The 15,383-nt window shown below is 49.6% G+C and overlaps 1 protein-coding gene across 17 annotated transcripts in view; it reads left to right on the forward strand.

Annotated features, from left to right (window-relative positions):
* Myo15 (myosin XV) overlaps nucleotides 1-15,383 on the forward strand; it is a 59,031-nt gene that overhangs the window by 40,862 nt on the left and 2,786 nt on the right. For 12 of the 17 annotated variants that reach the window (NM_010862.2, NM_001103171.1, NM_182698.2 and 9 more), the window contains 12 exons: nucleotides 27-99; nucleotides 369-441; nucleotides 655-728; nucleotides 925-1,007; nucleotides 4,699-4,829; nucleotides 6,948-7,042; nucleotides 7,261-7,338; nucleotides 8,188-8,284; nucleotides 10,552-10,712; nucleotides 11,426-11,559; nucleotides 13,804-13,937; nucleotides 14,173-14,306. In NM_010862.2, coding sequence (NP_034992.2) covers nucleotides 27-99; nucleotides 369-441; nucleotides 655-728; nucleotides 925-1,007; nucleotides 4,699-4,829; nucleotides 6,948-7,042; nucleotides 7,261-7,338; nucleotides 8,188-8,284; nucleotides 10,552-10,712; nucleotides 11,426-11,559; nucleotides 13,804-13,937; nucleotides 14,173-14,306 — 1,267 coding nt within the window. Of the gene's footprint in view, nucleotides 1-26; nucleotides 265-368; nucleotides 442-654; nucleotides 729-924; nucleotides 1,008-4,698; nucleotides 4,830-5,080; nucleotides 5,564-6,947; nucleotides 7,043-7,260; nucleotides 7,339-8,187; nucleotides 8,285-10,551; nucleotides 10,713-11,425; nucleotides 11,560-13,803; nucleotides 13,938-14,172; nucleotides 14,307-15,383 lie in introns of those variants that run through there. The other 5 variants (XM_017314328.2, XM_017314329.2, XM_017314330.2 and 2 more) reach the window with 5 other exon arrangements.

The raw sequence follows: 15,383 nt of genomic DNA on the forward strand, positions 1-15,383 counted from the left end.
TGGGTAGTGGCACCCATTTGTTGCAGGGATGGCCTCAAGCTGAAGTCTAAGGAGGATCGGGAGTCCAAAACTCTGGAGGACGTGCTTTGCTTCACTAAGGTGCATGTTCTGTGCCTCAGTTTCCTCATCTGTAAGGTGGTGTTGGCAGAAACCTTCTTTCTATCCCCTAGAGCAAATACTTGTCCCCATTGGAAGCCTCTGGCTGACAGCATCTGGAGCCAGGGTTCCTTGCAGCACAGTTGGTGACTGTCCCTATTTTGTGATGTGAGCTCTCCAAGCTGCTGTAATTCAGTCTGAAAGCATGGTGCAGTCCCTCTTCTGTTCTGTCCCCCGCTTCGCTGTGATACAACCCTTTGGTCTCCTCACAGGTCCCGATCCAGGAATCCCTCATTGAACTCAGTGACAGCAATCTCAACAAGATGGCGGTTGACATGTTTGTAGGTGTGTGGGATGTAATACTGTGTGACCTGTGTTTGTTGCCTCTCTTCTTTGGTTCTGAGAGTTGTCTCTTCCCCAAACCCAACGCACTTTGAAGAGAATGGAAGCCTCTCGCTGTCTCAGCAGCAGGCTCCCAGGGAAAGAACGGACTGTGGGGACTCTTGGGATGGGCATCTTGGGCATGGTGGGCCTGAGCAGGATGGGTCTTTCCTACAGCTGTGATGAGGTTCATGGGAGATGCCCCACTGAAGGGCCAGAGCGAACTGGATGTTCTCTGCACCCTTCTGAAGGTCAGTCCCGCCCGAAGCGTTGCCTCATGCTTCTGTCTTGCTCTGTGCCTTTGTTTCCCCCATTGTCAGTTATGGTGCACTGGGAAACCTCTTACGTTGCCCAGAGGGGAATGAATGTATCCTGCTGGTGCAGGGGAGCAGAGAACCTCCAGACCTGGCACAGCAGGAGATTTGGTGTGCCTTTTTTTTTTTTCAGCTTTGTGGAGACCATGAGGTCATGAGAGATGAATGCTACTGCCAGATTGTGAAGCAGATCACAGACAACAGCAGCCCTAAGCAGTGAGTAGCCTGAGACTCAGCCCACTGTGCACTCCCCCATCTCAGAACTTCCCCCTCCTCAGCTGTGTTCCACTTCCCTTCCTCCCTGCTTTATGTTTTGGGAGTTGCTTGGTCGAGAGCATGGCATTTCTCCTCTTTCTTCCTCTATGAAAAAGGCAACCCCATTTCAGTGTCAGAAATTCTCATTTTCAACTCCTAGGATGCCATATCGGTTCTTGGTTCCATGCAACAGAAATCCAACTCAGAGTGGTTTGAGCAAAAAGCAAGAACCTATTTGTTCGAGCACCTGAAAGTCAGTCAGGGTGTGCCCTCAGGCACAGTTGAGTCCAGGCATCACTAGAAAACAAGCTTTTAGGGATGGGGAGATGGCTGAGGGGTTAAAAGTACTTGCTGCTCCCTCAGAGGAACTAAGTTCAGTTCCCAGTACGCACGCCAAACAGCTCACAACCGCCTATGACTCCAGCTCCAAGGGATCCAACTCTATCTTCTGGCCTCTACAAGCACCTGCCCTCATGCACACACACACACACACACACACACACACACACACACACCATCATCATCAACAGTGACTCTTCAGAAAGGTGGCAGGCTTCCTCCATCCTCTGATCCTCCCTTCTTCAAGGCTGATAACATTGCCCTGCACTCTCTCACAGTTAGCAAAGTGACAGCTTTGAGAAATATTTCTTCAGCTCAGGAATCATAAGAAAAGCAATACTGACCCAGTTTGTTACAGAAATTCTCAAATCCAAGAAGATGGACTTGGGTTGGGGGGAGTAGGGTCTGGCCCCCATGTGGCCACTCTTACTAAGACACCTCTCTTCTGCTTTCACTGTTACAAAACAGTTGGCCTGCTGAGGGTGGGCAGATGAGCCTAACAACACCAATAACACTTTTGCCAAGTTCTGGCCAGAAGAATACTTTTTTTTTTTTTTTGTCAGTCACTCAAACGAGTTGACCCTGGATAGGATAGGAATGGTGAGGCAGTACCACACAGCTCCCAGAATCATGATATCTGGGGACTTTTCTGGTTTTTTGTTTGTTTGGGTTTTTGTTTTATTTGGTTTTTGTTTTTTTTGTTTTTTTGTTTTTTTGTTTTGTTTTTTGTTTTTTTTTTTTTCTTTTTGGTTTTTCGAGACAGGGTTTCTCCATGTAGCCCTGGCTGTCCTGGAACTCACTCTGTAGACCAGGCTGGCTTTGAACTCAGAAATCCACCTGCCTCTGCCTCCCGAGGGCTGGGGTTAAAGGCGTGCGCCACCACTGCCGGGCCTGGGGACTTTTGCTGTTTACTGATATTTGGTAAAGCAGAGACATGAGTATTTGAACTTCATTTTGGACTTTCAAGAAAGTTTCACACTTCCAAGTCCAACTCAGAATAAAGAACACATTACAGGGGCTGGAGAGATGGTTCAGTGGTTATGGACACTGGCTGCTCTCCTAGAGGTCCTGAGTTCTATTCCCAGCAACCACATGGTGGCTCAAAACCAACCATCTGTAATAGGATCTGATGCCCTCTTCTGGCATGCAGATGTAATTGCAGGTAGAACACTCATCTACATAAAATAAATAAACCTTATTAAAACAAACTAAAACCATATTACACTTAGTGGTAGGGTGCTAGTGGCGAGGATATCATGTGTACCACAGTCCATGTGTGGAGGTAAGAGAAAAATGGATGGGATCTTCTCCTACCATGTAGATCGAACTTGGGTTGCCTAGCTTGGTGGTAAGTGCCTTTACCCTATGAGCCAACTCTCCAGTCTCTGAAGGGCAACTTCTGACAAAAGAACCTGAGTAGAACCTGGGTGTGGTGGCATCTCAGAACTCAGGAGGCAGAAGTAGGAGGAGCAGAAGTTCAAGGTCATCCTTGGCTATATACTGAGTTCAAGGCCAGCCTGGGCTACATGAGACCCAGTGGGAGTTGGGACTGGTGAGATGGCTCATCTGGTTAAGGTGAGTTTGACTCCTGGAACCCATGTGATAGAAGAGAGAACTGACTGCTGAAGCTGTCCTCTGACCTCCGTGTGTGTGTGTGTGTGTGTGTGCTAGTGCATGTGCAGTCATGCAAGTAGATATAAAGAAAATTTAAACAGAAATAAAAGAGCCGGGACAGTATTTCTGAGCTGCTGAAACACAGAGGGCAGACAGTGGGCTCCAGTTACGCCCGGCCTTGTTTTATACTCCTTAACTGCTTAAAATTCCTCATAAAGGGTTTGATTGGCACATTGTCATTCACCATGTCCCTGAATGATGGATCAGATCTCATTCCCACAAGGAGGGACAGTTGATGTCAAAGCACCAGAGAGTTAAAGTCACGCTGGGTATAGTGGTACTTACTGTAAGCCCTTCAGAAGCTGAAGTAGAAGAAGTTTGATGTCAGCCTCCTGGCCTTTATAGCATCTCTCTCTCTCTCTCTCTCTCTCTCTCTCTCTCTCTCTCTCTCTCTCTCTCTCTCTCTCTCGTGTGTGTGTGCGTGTGTGTGCATGCACATTCACCTGTGAATGCAAACATGGAAGCCAGAAGTTGATTTTGGGTATTTTTCTCTTTTGTTCTTTCCTTTCCTTTCCTTTCCTTTCCTTTCCTTTCCTTTCCTTTCCTTTCCTTTCCTTTCCTTTCCTTTCCTTTCCTTCTCTCTCTCTCTTTCTTTCTTTCTTTTTCTTTCTCTCTCTTTCTTTCCTTCCTTGTTTCTTTCTCCTTCCTTCCTTCCCACAGTATCTCACACTGAACCGAGTACTCATTGCTTTAGCCAGTAGCTTCAGGGATCTACCTGTGTCTGTCCCCCAGATTGTGGCCAGGGTTAGGATTCCTGGAGCAGGGATTCCCCTGGGAGATGGGTGCACAGGAGGGATTTCATTTCCTCATGGCCAGGAGTGAAGGTCGTGGCAGAGGTGGGCAAGGACTCAGCATTCTGGGGTAAGGCTCTGAAGTGAGGCGCAGGCACACGCTGCCATGCCCAGCTTTATCTCAGAGCTGAGGATCCAGACTCAGGCTCTCATGCTTGCCGAGCGAGCCCCTTACCCACCTTGTCCTCTTCCCGGCCTGAAAAATCATCCTTATGGGGAGAGCAAGATGGCTCAGTGAGTGAAGAGCTTGCTTTGCAGGCCTGACAACTTGAGTTCAGTCCCCAGAACCCATGTAAAAATGGGAAGAGAGAACCAACTTCACAGATTTGTCCTGTGACCTCCACCTACTCCCCGTGGCATACTCGCACCGACACGTGCAAATTACACACACACAAATCTTAAAAAGAGGGGGAAAAGTGATTTTTTTTTAAAAAATGTATTTACTTTTATTTTATGTTGCATGGGTGTTTTGCCTGTATGTATGTCTGTGTGTGAGTGTCAGATCTTGGAGTTATAGGCAGTTATGAGCTGCCATGTAGGTGCTGGGATTTGAACCGGGGTCCTCTGGACGAGCAGTCAGTGTCCTTAACTGCTGAGCCATCTCTCCAGCCTCCCACAAAAGATTCTTATACACATTGAATAAATATTTTTCAATATTTTCAATGCTCTTCAGAAGGAAAAGAAGCTCCCAAATCTAGATACATTGGCCTCAGCTGGCCCCACGCTCGTTCATTCCTGAATCAACCACAGTGGCTCAGGATGCAACCAGAGTTGACTGAACTCTGACCAGTCTTGGATCCTGTGCCCACCTCTATGCCACCTGTGATGTAACTCCTGCGTGCTTACAGGGACAGCTGTCAGCGAGGCTGGAGGCTGCTTTACATCATGGCTGCCTACTATAGTTGCTCTGAGGTCTTCTATCCATACCTCATTCGCTTCCTCCAACATGTGAGCTGGACTCCTGGCCTGCCCTTCCAAGGTGAGAGGCTCTGAGTGGGGACTCTCACACAAGGACAGGGCATGCAGCCATGGGCTGGGAAAGCCTGGCCATTGGCTGGTGCTGAGGCAGTAACTGATATACCTGACTCTACAAACATTCACGGAGATCTCAAGGGGATTCTTGTGGTGGCTTCTCTGACCTCATGTGGGTGTGGCCAGGGAAGACTTCCTGGAGTGGGAATTGCCCCAGGCAGTGTTTGCACAGAAAGAATTTTCAGATGGACTTTGCAGGAGTCAAGGCCCAGAAGTGGAAATGCATGGCACAAAGGAGAAATGAAGAAGGTAGGGCAAGAACCCAGAACCCCAAAATAGGGCCCTGTTCCACCTCGTGTAGTCCTCAGTGCCCTGCAGTTGGTGACAAAGTCAAAGCTTTACCTTTGTGGGATGGATGAAGGGGCTGCTTCCAGCTTTGTTTCCATAGCAACTCTAAAACAGAGGGGAGATGTGGTGATTCACATGTGTAATCCCAGCACTTAGGACATGAGACAGGAAAATGAGGAGTTCCAGGCCAGCATGGGATGCATAGTGTCATTTCTCTTGTTACTATAAAACACCATGACCAAAAGCAACTCTGGGGAGAAAAGCATCTGCTTCATCTTAGACTTTCCAGTCCATTATGGATGGAACTTGAGGTCGGAACCTGGAGGCACTCTGTAGACCAAGATAGCCCTGAACTTAGAGATCTGCCTGCCTCTGCCTCTGCCTCTGCCTCTGCCTCTGCCTCTGCCTCTGCCTCTGCCTCTGCCTCTGCCTCTGCCTCTGCCTCTGCCTCTGCCTCTGCCTCTGCCTCTGCCTCTGCCTCTGCCTCTGCCTCTGCCTCTGCCTCTGCCTCTGCCTCTGCCTCTGCCTCTCCTCTGCCTCTGCCTCTGCCTCTGCCCCTTCCCCTGCCTCTCTGCCTCTCTGCCTCTGCCCCTGCCTCTCTGCTTCTGCCTCTGCCTCCCTGCCTCCCTGCCTCCCTGCCTCCCTGCCTCCCTGCCTCCCTGCCTCCCTGCCTCCCTGCCTCCCTGCCTCCCTGCCTCCCTGCCTCTCTGCCCCTGCCTCTGCCTCTGCTGGACTGGGATTAAAGGAGTCACTACACCCAGCCTTCATCTACCTATCTTTTACCTCCCAGGGCCACTTGCTAGGGACACAACCAACTACAGTGAGCCAGGCCTTCCCACACCAATCATTACTCAAGCAAATGGGGGGCTGGAGAGATGGCTCAGCAGTTAAGAGCACTGACTGCTCTTCCAAAGGTCCTGAGTTCAATTCCCAGCAACCACATGGTGGCTCACAACCATCTGTAATAGAATCCAATGCCCTCTTCTGGTGTGTCTGAAAATAGCTACAGTGTATTCATAAGCATAAAATAGATAGATCTTTTTATTAAAAAAAAAAGAAAAAGAAAATGCCCCATAGACATGTCAATGGACCAATCTGACAGGACATTTCCTCAACTGAGGATTTCCTGTTCCTGGTGTCTCTAGGTTGTGTCAAATTGACAAAACAAACAAACAAACAAACAAACAAACAAACAAATAGTGATTACATGCACTAAGACCCTAATTCTAGGGGCTGGGGCCCTCTAATCAGTTATAATGATGGCAGCCATAGAGAACGAGTCCTTCCCCCTGAATCTTCATCTGACTGTTGACTGACAGGGATAAGTAAGGAAGGACTCTCGGGTGGGAGATGACTACAGAATGTGCCCTGGAGTTCCTGACTCCACCGTGGAGAGGGGGAATATACTGCTTAGCTTAGGTGCATGGAGCATCAAAGGGGGTCTCTGCCCTGTGCTGTTAGTGAGACCAGGCACTTGGTATGCAGTCCCGGTTGACAGGGACTGGGCACCGTCATGCCATCCATTGAGCCATTTGAGAGCAAGTAACAGGCAACCACTAAGGAACATAAGAGTCTCTAGGTCCACACAAAGCCAAGGGCAAGACACATTATAACCGCATGAGGTGTACATTGGCTCCTGCTCAAGGTCCTAATCTTGGTGAACGACTGCCTCTTGCTGAGTTCACTTTTCAGCTAGCAAAATGGGAATGAGACCTGTTCCTCATTGAGGAGCTCGTGGCTGGGGTAAGAGGAACCTTTTCATCCATGGCCTTTGCAGGGATTGCCAAGGCCTGTGAACAGAACCTGCAGAAGACCTTGCGTTTTGGAGGCCGCCTGGAGTTCCCCAGCAATATGGAGCTCCGTGCTATGTTGGTGAGCCTACAGCAGGGCTGGGGGTATTGAGAGAAGTGGGAGACACAGCTCTGCCCAGAGCCCCTGGCGAGACCCATGTGCACTGCATGGTGTGTGAAGATAGTTCCTGTCCATCGTCACACATGAAGGTTCCTGCACAGACATGCCTCTGGATCAGGGGACTCCCATGAGGGAGAGAGGGTCTAGGTCTTCATCTTTCTCCTGCTTACCTACCCCAGGCAGGCCGCAGTTCCAAGAGGCAGCTCTTTCTTCTTCCAGGAGGCCTTGAACGCCATCTGAAAATCAAAACGTGCACGGTAAGGGAGAGTGTCTCAGCAAACTGGCGCTGAAGGGTAGGGACACCAGGCTCTGGGTTGGGTGGGGTGAACATCAGTGATCCAGCAGTCCACCCACAGCCCCATGGGACACGGCTAACAGTTAGTTGCTCCTCTACTACAGTGGGTTCAGTGTCAGCCAACTGTAGATGGAAAATGCTTAAGAAAAGTCACATTGGAACAGTACAGATTCTTTTCTTGCCTTTCTCTAAGCAATATCATATGACATATGTCCACACAGCATTCTACTATGTTTGGTATTATCAGTTAAGAGTTGATTGAAGCCGGGCGTTGATGGCACACACCTTTAATCCCAGCACTCGGGAGGCAGAGGCAGGTGGATTTCTGAGTTCGAGGCCAGCCTTGTCTACAGAGTGAGTTCCAGGGTAACCAGGGCTACACAAAGAAACCCTGTCTCAAAAAAAAAAAACAACCAAAAAACGAAACAAAACAAAACAAACCAACCAAACAAACAAACAACATCAACAACAAAACAAAAAACAAACAAACAAACAAAAAGAGTTGTTTGAAAATCTAGGAAGGATATGTGTGGGTCGCATGCAGATAACTAGGCAATTTTAAGTAATTGACTTGACCGACCGTCTTGGAAGTCTGGTGTCTTCAGGACATCTTGCAATAGGTCCCTTATAGATACTGAGTGTGGAACAGAAAGAGACTCCAAGAGGTTAAGATTCACACAGCCTAGGGTCACACAGAGAGTGTGAAATCAGGAGCCAGTTCCAAAAGCTATATCCTGTCAGGCTGAGCCACAAAGTCCTGTGCCCCTTGGTTAGTGGCTAAGGCCCAGCTTGACCTCTCTGGCCTTCCCAGGTGGCCCTGGATGTCATAGAGGGGCTCTGTACCGAGATGGCCCTGACACGCCCTGAAGCCTTTGATGAGTATGTCATTTTTGTGGTCACCAACCGAGGTGAGTAGCCAGGAGGATGGAACATCCTAGACTCCTTCATGACTCAGCACCACCTTTGGCCATGAGAGCCTCTCTACCCTGCCCTGATGGCCAGGCTGAAGGTCACTTTCTCTGAAGCCCACATTCTCCAGGAGAGAGGGCCTCTGCAGTAATGAGCTCGCTCCCCAAGCCTCTCATTTCTTCCCAAGACTGTCTCCCCTTCCAGACTGGGGTTCATGGAGGACAGAACCTCTGAATCCTGTTCTGGTCTCTCAGGCCCCTCAGGGCCTCCTCAGTCACAGAAGCTGGTCTCTCGATTCTTACAGTTTGAGAAAGTTTCATCCATACAATCAGCCACGCATAGAAACATTTACCCCCATCCCTCAAGACCCTCACGGGAGCATGTGACCTCCTCCTAAGGTCTCGGTGGGCCCTTCTCCTAAGGGCCTCTCTAGGTATGCAGGGGACCTCTCACACAACCCCAAACCCCTCCAATTTGCAGCATACCCACTCCAGGCTAGTCTTGCCTTCCACCTACTGGTAGTCAGAGCCATCTCCAGTCATCCTGCATGAGTGCCTGGGCACTTCCTACCCCAGGTCCAGCCAGGACAGAGGGGGATAGGCATGGCAGGTAGCAGAATGGCCAGAACAGTAGGCATGCATTGAGCATATAGTAGACATGATTCAAAGTAGTTAGTGGTATAAAGCCTGTGGTTGATTTGTTTGGTTTTGTTTGAGGATATGCTGGGAATCAAACCCAGGGTCTCGTGGATCCAAGGCAAGCCTTCTATGACTGAGAAATGCCCCCACCCCCAGACCCTAATGCTATAAAGTCTTTTAAGTCTCACAACAAGTCCATACAGCAGACTCTTCTCTTTACTGTTTACAGTTGGGGAAATGGAGGCCCAGCAAAGCTGTATTAGTTTTCTGGTGATTGCTGTAGCACACCAGAAGCTCAGTGACTGATCATGACACAGATGCATTAGATTACAGTTCTGAGAGTCAGAAACTAAAAGACGAACATGGCCAAGACTGCTTTCTTCTGGAAGCTTCAGGGGAGGCTCCGTTTTCAACCTTTCCCAGCTTCTCCAAGCCACCTGCTGATTGGCTTGGGGCTCCTTCCCTGTCTCTGAAGCCAAGAGTGGGGTCTTCAGATGCCTTTCTCTTGCCCCAGCCTCAACTCTGCCCCCACCAACATCTCTGACTTGAGCCTCTTGCCTCTCTTTTAGCGTTTTTAGTGCCTCTTTTTGGCCTGAAATCTAAGATTCTTAATCCTGTCTGCAAAGATCCTTTTGCCAAAAAGTGACATAGTCACAAGTTCTAGGCATTAGGATATTGCTAACTCTAGAGACTGTCCTCAGACACCACAGTGACCTGCTCAAGGTTGCACAGTGGAGGTCAGAACCAGGCAATCTGGCCACAGGATTCTGGACTCTCATCATCAAGCCAAGTAGCCCTCCATAGTATAGCTTTATTGAAGAGGCGGGGCAATGTCTCAGTTAGGGTTTTATTGCTATGAAGAGACACCATGACCAAAGCAACTCTTACAAAAGAAAACATTTAATTGCAGCTGGCTTATAGTTTCAGAGGCTCAGTCCATTCTCATCATGGTGGGAAGTGTCACAGCGTCTGGACAGACATGGGGCTGGAGAAGGAGCTGAGAGTCCTCAGGCAGAAGGAGATTGTTCCACAGTGTGCAGAGCTTGAGCATAGGAGACCTCAAAGCCCACCCCTACAGTGACACACTTCCTCCAACAAGGCCACACCTACTCCGACAAGGAAGGCCACACCTCCTAATAGTGTCATTCCCCATAGGCCAAGCATTCCAACGCATGACTCTATGGGAGCCATTCCTCTTCAGTCGACCACAGACAGGTAGCAGAACATCAGAAGCATGTGTACCTCTCCCAGCTTAGAGCTCATGCCTCCAACCCTACCCACCGCAGATGTCAGCAAGCGGGCTTTCCTGAAGGAGGTCTGCAGAAAAGATCCTGGCTAAGGTCTACTCTGGAAAGGAGCTGGGATTTCTCAGTGCAGAATCCAAGGCCTTTTCTAGACCCTAGTAGGCATTCCAGAGCACTCAATGCCCCTTCTCTGGGAGGAATGGAAAGTCACTTGTTCCCTTGGATGGGAACTGATCCTCCTGGCATTCTGTTTTGTAGGTTTGTTTCCCTTAGTAAGGAAGCTGCATCTTTGCTAGCGACAATGCACTTGGCTGCCAGGCTGGTGCTGCATGTGGCTTAGACCACAGTGTTCCTTCTTCCAGCCGTGCCTCTTTCTCCCTGCAGGCCAGCACGTGTGTCCACTGAGCTGCCGGGCCTACATACTGGATGTGGCCTCAGAGATGGAGCAGGTGGACGGGGGCTACACACTCTGGTTCCGGCGGGTGCTTTGGGATCAGCCACTGAAGTTTGAGAATGAGCTGTATGTGACCATGCACTACAATCAGGTCAGAGATGCGACCTCCCTATTGCTCTGAACCTACAGTGCCACGCCCAGATGCTTGGGGAACTTGTACCAAAGCTTTAGCAATTCCACTTACAAAACACAACCACGTTGTTGGATGTGGTAATGTATGCCTTGAATTCTAGTGCTCAGGAGGCAGAAGCAGGCAGATCTCTGTGAGTTAGAGGCCAGCCTGGTCTACATAGCAAGCTCCAGGCCAGCTAAGGCTATATAGAAAGATCTTTTCTGAAACACACAGCAACTTCATTCTGGGACCACATGGTGTTGAGACCTACCTCTGCATAGCCTGATAGTGTGCTATGCTACTCAAGGACCAGCAGAAACGATGCAAACTGGTTCTGCCCCAGATTTACAGGTCTGGAGACTCTAGATGAAACTCTAGGGTCTGTTTTGACATACTCTCTGGCTTGGGTCTCAATTTCGAGAAACATGTATCTAATGTTTACTATACTGTTTGTGTTTTGTTTTACACTCTTCCCGTGTTTCTATGGAAACTCCCTTATAGTTTTCATCCCTCAGAGCTCTGCTCCCATATGCATCTATCCTCATTCCTCATAAACCAGAAAACTAATGAACCATAAACTCCTAAAACTGGGGAGGACTGGAGTCAGTGCAATGGCCTGACTCAGAGCCCCTGACCATGGATGCCTGAGAGCGCTGCTGTCCAGTAGTTCCTCATGCAACTGCTTCCTGCAGGTTCTGCCTGACTACCTGAAGGGCCTCTTTAGCAGTGTGCCGGCCAGGCAGCCCACAGAGCAACAACTACAGCAGGTGTCCAAGTTGGCTTCACTGCAGCACCGAGCCAAGGACCACTTCTACCTGCCCAGTGTGTGAGCACCTGTCTACTTGTCTCAACTGGGAGGGAGGGCAGGCCACCCATCCCCTCTTATCTCACAACTGCTCATCCTAAGGCCCAGTTTCCCCTCTGTACCAATCAGACTGGAAGCTCCTTTCCTTTCCTGCAGTGCATTGTTATTGCTCAGAACACATGTAATGATCAATGAAAAATTTCAAGACACATATGCCTTGGAGACCAAAAATATATACATAAACATTCACTGAGTCAGGTGTGGGGCCTCATGCCTATAATCCCAGCCATGGAGATGCTAAAACAAGAGGATCACTTGATCCCAGGAACTCAAGGCTACACTGGGTAGGCCAGTGGGAACCCCGTCTCAGAACACAAATCAACACGGAGCTTGCCAATTCATTTCACAAGGATAATATAGCTGTTCCGTGTTAATACATGCAGAGTGTGGTGAGAGCCGACCATGGTGCAGGAGTGAGAAAGCCAGCACTGTCTGACATTTGTGAACCTTTCCCTGGGTGACTCACCCGAGGTCAACTTGTCATCATTTCACTGTGTAGACCAACCCATTTCTTACAGTCTCTGAGAGGCTTCACAGTTCACATGTGAGAGGATGAGAGTGGGGGAGAGGCAAACAGCATGTTGGTTTCCACTGTGAAAAATGGATATGGCCTCAAAGCCCCTGGACCACACTTCAAGAAGCCCTGCCCTGTGTGAACAACAGCAAGATATTCTCTCTCTCTCTCTCTCTCTCTCTCTCTCTCTCTCTCTCTGTGTGTGTGTGTGTCCCCTTTTTAAAAATATTTATTTATTTTTATGTGCATTGGTGTTTTGCCTATGTGTGTATCTGTGTGAGGGTGACAGCTCCCATGGAACTGGAGTTACAGACAGTTGTGAGCTGCTAGGTGGGTGCTGGGAATTGAACTCAGGACCTTTGGAAGAGCAGCCAGTGCTCTTAACCATAGAGCCATCTCTGCAGCCTGCAACATACTTACTCTCTTTAGTATGTGTATTTCATGCCTGTGCTGCGGAGAATGCTCCCCACCACCACCCCTGTTTTTCTACAACAGGGCCTCGTGTAGTCTACGTTGGCCTAGTATGTAAGTACGCAGCTGGGGATGACACTGAATTGTGTCCACCTCCCAAGTGCTAAGATTTCCAGGCCTGAACCAGCACACCCAACTCACAAGTCACTTGTCATGGAATGATTGTGAACAGGAAGGAAAGACCCTGAGAAGTATAATCCAGAGGCGAGGAGATGGCTCACTCCATAAAGTGCTACCAAACCAGCATGAGGGCCTTAGCTTGCACCCCACCAGTGGCCCGCAGGAAGTGCCAGACATGGTAGCATGTGCCTAGAATCCCAGGGCTTGGAAGGTCAGATAGAAGGCTCCCTGGGGCTTGCTGCCCAGATAGTCTAGCTACTCAGTGCCTCCAAGTTCTGAAAAAAAATAATTGAAACCAGATGTCATTCCCAGCTACATACTAGGCCAGAATCCCAGCATTCAGGAGATAGAGGCAAGCAGGCCCTCTATGAGTTTGAGGCTAGCCTGGTCTACATAGTAAGTCTCAAGCCAGCCAATACCACATAGTGATATCCTGTCTCAAAACAACCAAAGAAGCACACATCAATAATTAATAATAATAATAATAACAACAACAGCAACAACAATTCAGGAAAATACTCAATACTTATCTCTGACCTCTTACCCAAGGAGGGCAGGGGAACTCTGGGAGGGGAAGGGACTGCCTCAACTTCTCCTAGCCCCTTTCCCAACTGCAGCCCAGGGTGGGTGGGAGGGTCTGGGACTGCTGTTGTTATTTTCTACATGCCCACAAGCCATAAGGTCTGTCCTGAGAGATTCTGCATATGGCCAAGAGGAGGGTGAGAGCAGGACAGGGACAGGTGGGGATAATGGCCCTGGGGTCTCGGCCAGTTTCCTGTGTGGCACACCTGGATGCCTTCCCCCACCTTTGAGCCTTTCACCTCTTTGCCTTGAGCTGCCCGCTTGGGTGCTAAGTGTGGATTCACATCTTACCCTTTTTACACTACCTCTCTCCCCATCACTACATGACCTCTTGGTGACCTCTCTAAGCCTCAGCTCCCTCAGCTGTGAGCAGGGACCCTGTATTCCCTTTCCATACTCCCCTACATTTAATAACCCAGGCAAGTACGGCAGCGATGTCTGCTTGGTGTCACGTCTACTTTGCAATGGGGATGGGCAGGTGACAGGGTTCTCAGGAGCCCTCTACCCTCTGTACACAGGCGTGAAGTCCAAGAGTACATCCCAGCCCAGCTCTACCACACCACGGCCGGTGACACCTGGCTCAACCTGGTTAGCCAACACAGGCAGCAGACTCAGGCGCTCAGTCCCCACCAGGCCCGCGCTCAGTTCCTGGGTGAGAGCTGACTGGGTAGAGGGCTGGAGGCATGGGAGGGGATGCTGAGCTGAGGGTGGCTAGAGAGAGGAAGGCTAGAGATGCTACTTTCTTTGTACAAAAGCAGGGTTTGGTGGTAGCTGAGCTGCCTGTCTATTTGGAAAGACTTGTTACCACTATTGCCTGGTGGTTCAGGGCAATGGCTGCACTGTTGTGCTGGCGCAGGTGTCCTGATCACTTGCTCTCCACACCGCAGGCCTCCTCAGTGCCTTCCCCTTGTTTGGCTCCTCCTTCTTCTTCATCCAGAGCTGCAGCAATGTCTTGGTGCCAGCCCCCTGTATCCTCGCTGTCAACCATAACGGCCTCAACTTCCTCAGCACCAAGACCCATGTGAGTGACGTCTGCCAGGCCCTGCCCACCCGTCCCCTTCTGTCCTTTGGCACTCCATCGACTCTTGGGGACAAAGATGCCTGCTACACATTTACCCCTGCATAGTCTGCAGCCAATCCCTTCCCCTCAGAGCCTTCCTTTGGAAAGTGGAAATCATACAGTTCTGGCCTAAATAGGGCTGTGTGAAAGGAGACATGTAGGGAAACACACGGAGAGCATGTGGTTAGCATGACAGGCCGCCGCAGTTTCATGCCACAGGCTGGGAGCCCTGTGCAATGCAAGGTGACATTTCCAAGGTTTCTGAAGCTTTCAAGCTTTGGTTTCTTCTTGGCTATAGACGGGAACATCTTATGTCCCCATGTGGCCTCTCTGTAGGGGCACATCCCTGGTGTCCGTGTGTCCAACTTTCCTCTTCTTATAAGGACAGTAGTCATGCTGGAATTGAGCCTAACCCAGTGGCCTCATTTTAACTGACTTACCTCTCTTGGCGGGGCTGTATAAATTTGTGGCCCAGGCTGATTAACCTGACTCAGTTTTCAAACAGTAGGATTACAGACAAACACTACCATGCCTACCTTTATCTCTCTATCTTGTGATAGGATGGAATCCAGGGTCCCCAACACCAGGCAAACATTCTATCCCTGACCCCTTAACCCCCTTTTTACACTTCCTGCTTCCAAATATAGTCAGGTCCCCGGGAGCTAGGGCTTTCTATAGCCATCAAGGAGCTAGACTTGCTACACTTTCCTTAGTTTTCTTTTTCTTTTTCTTCTTTTTTTTTTCTTGGTTTTTCAAGACAGGGTTTCTCTGTATAGCCCTGGCTGTCCTGGAACTCACTTTGTAGACCAGGCTGGCCTCGAACTCAGAAATCTGCCTGCCTGCCTGCCTCTGCCTCTCGAGTGCTGGGATCAAAGGCGTGCGCGACCATGCCAGACTTCTTAGATTTCTTAAAACCAAACCTGGTGCCTTTAGTCTCAGCACTCAGGAGGCAGAGGCAGGTGGAACTACATGAGTTCAAGGTCAGCCTGGTCTACAAACCAAGTTTCAGAAGAGCCAGGGTTGGCCGGAGGCAGAGGC

Source organism: Mus musculus, chromosome 11 (assembly GCF_000001635.26).
Source record: "Mus musculus strain C57BL/6J chromosome 11, GRCm38.p6 C57BL/6J".
Taxonomy (NCBI): domain Eukaryota; kingdom Metazoa; phylum Chordata; class Mammalia; order Rodentia; family Muridae; genus Mus; species Mus musculus.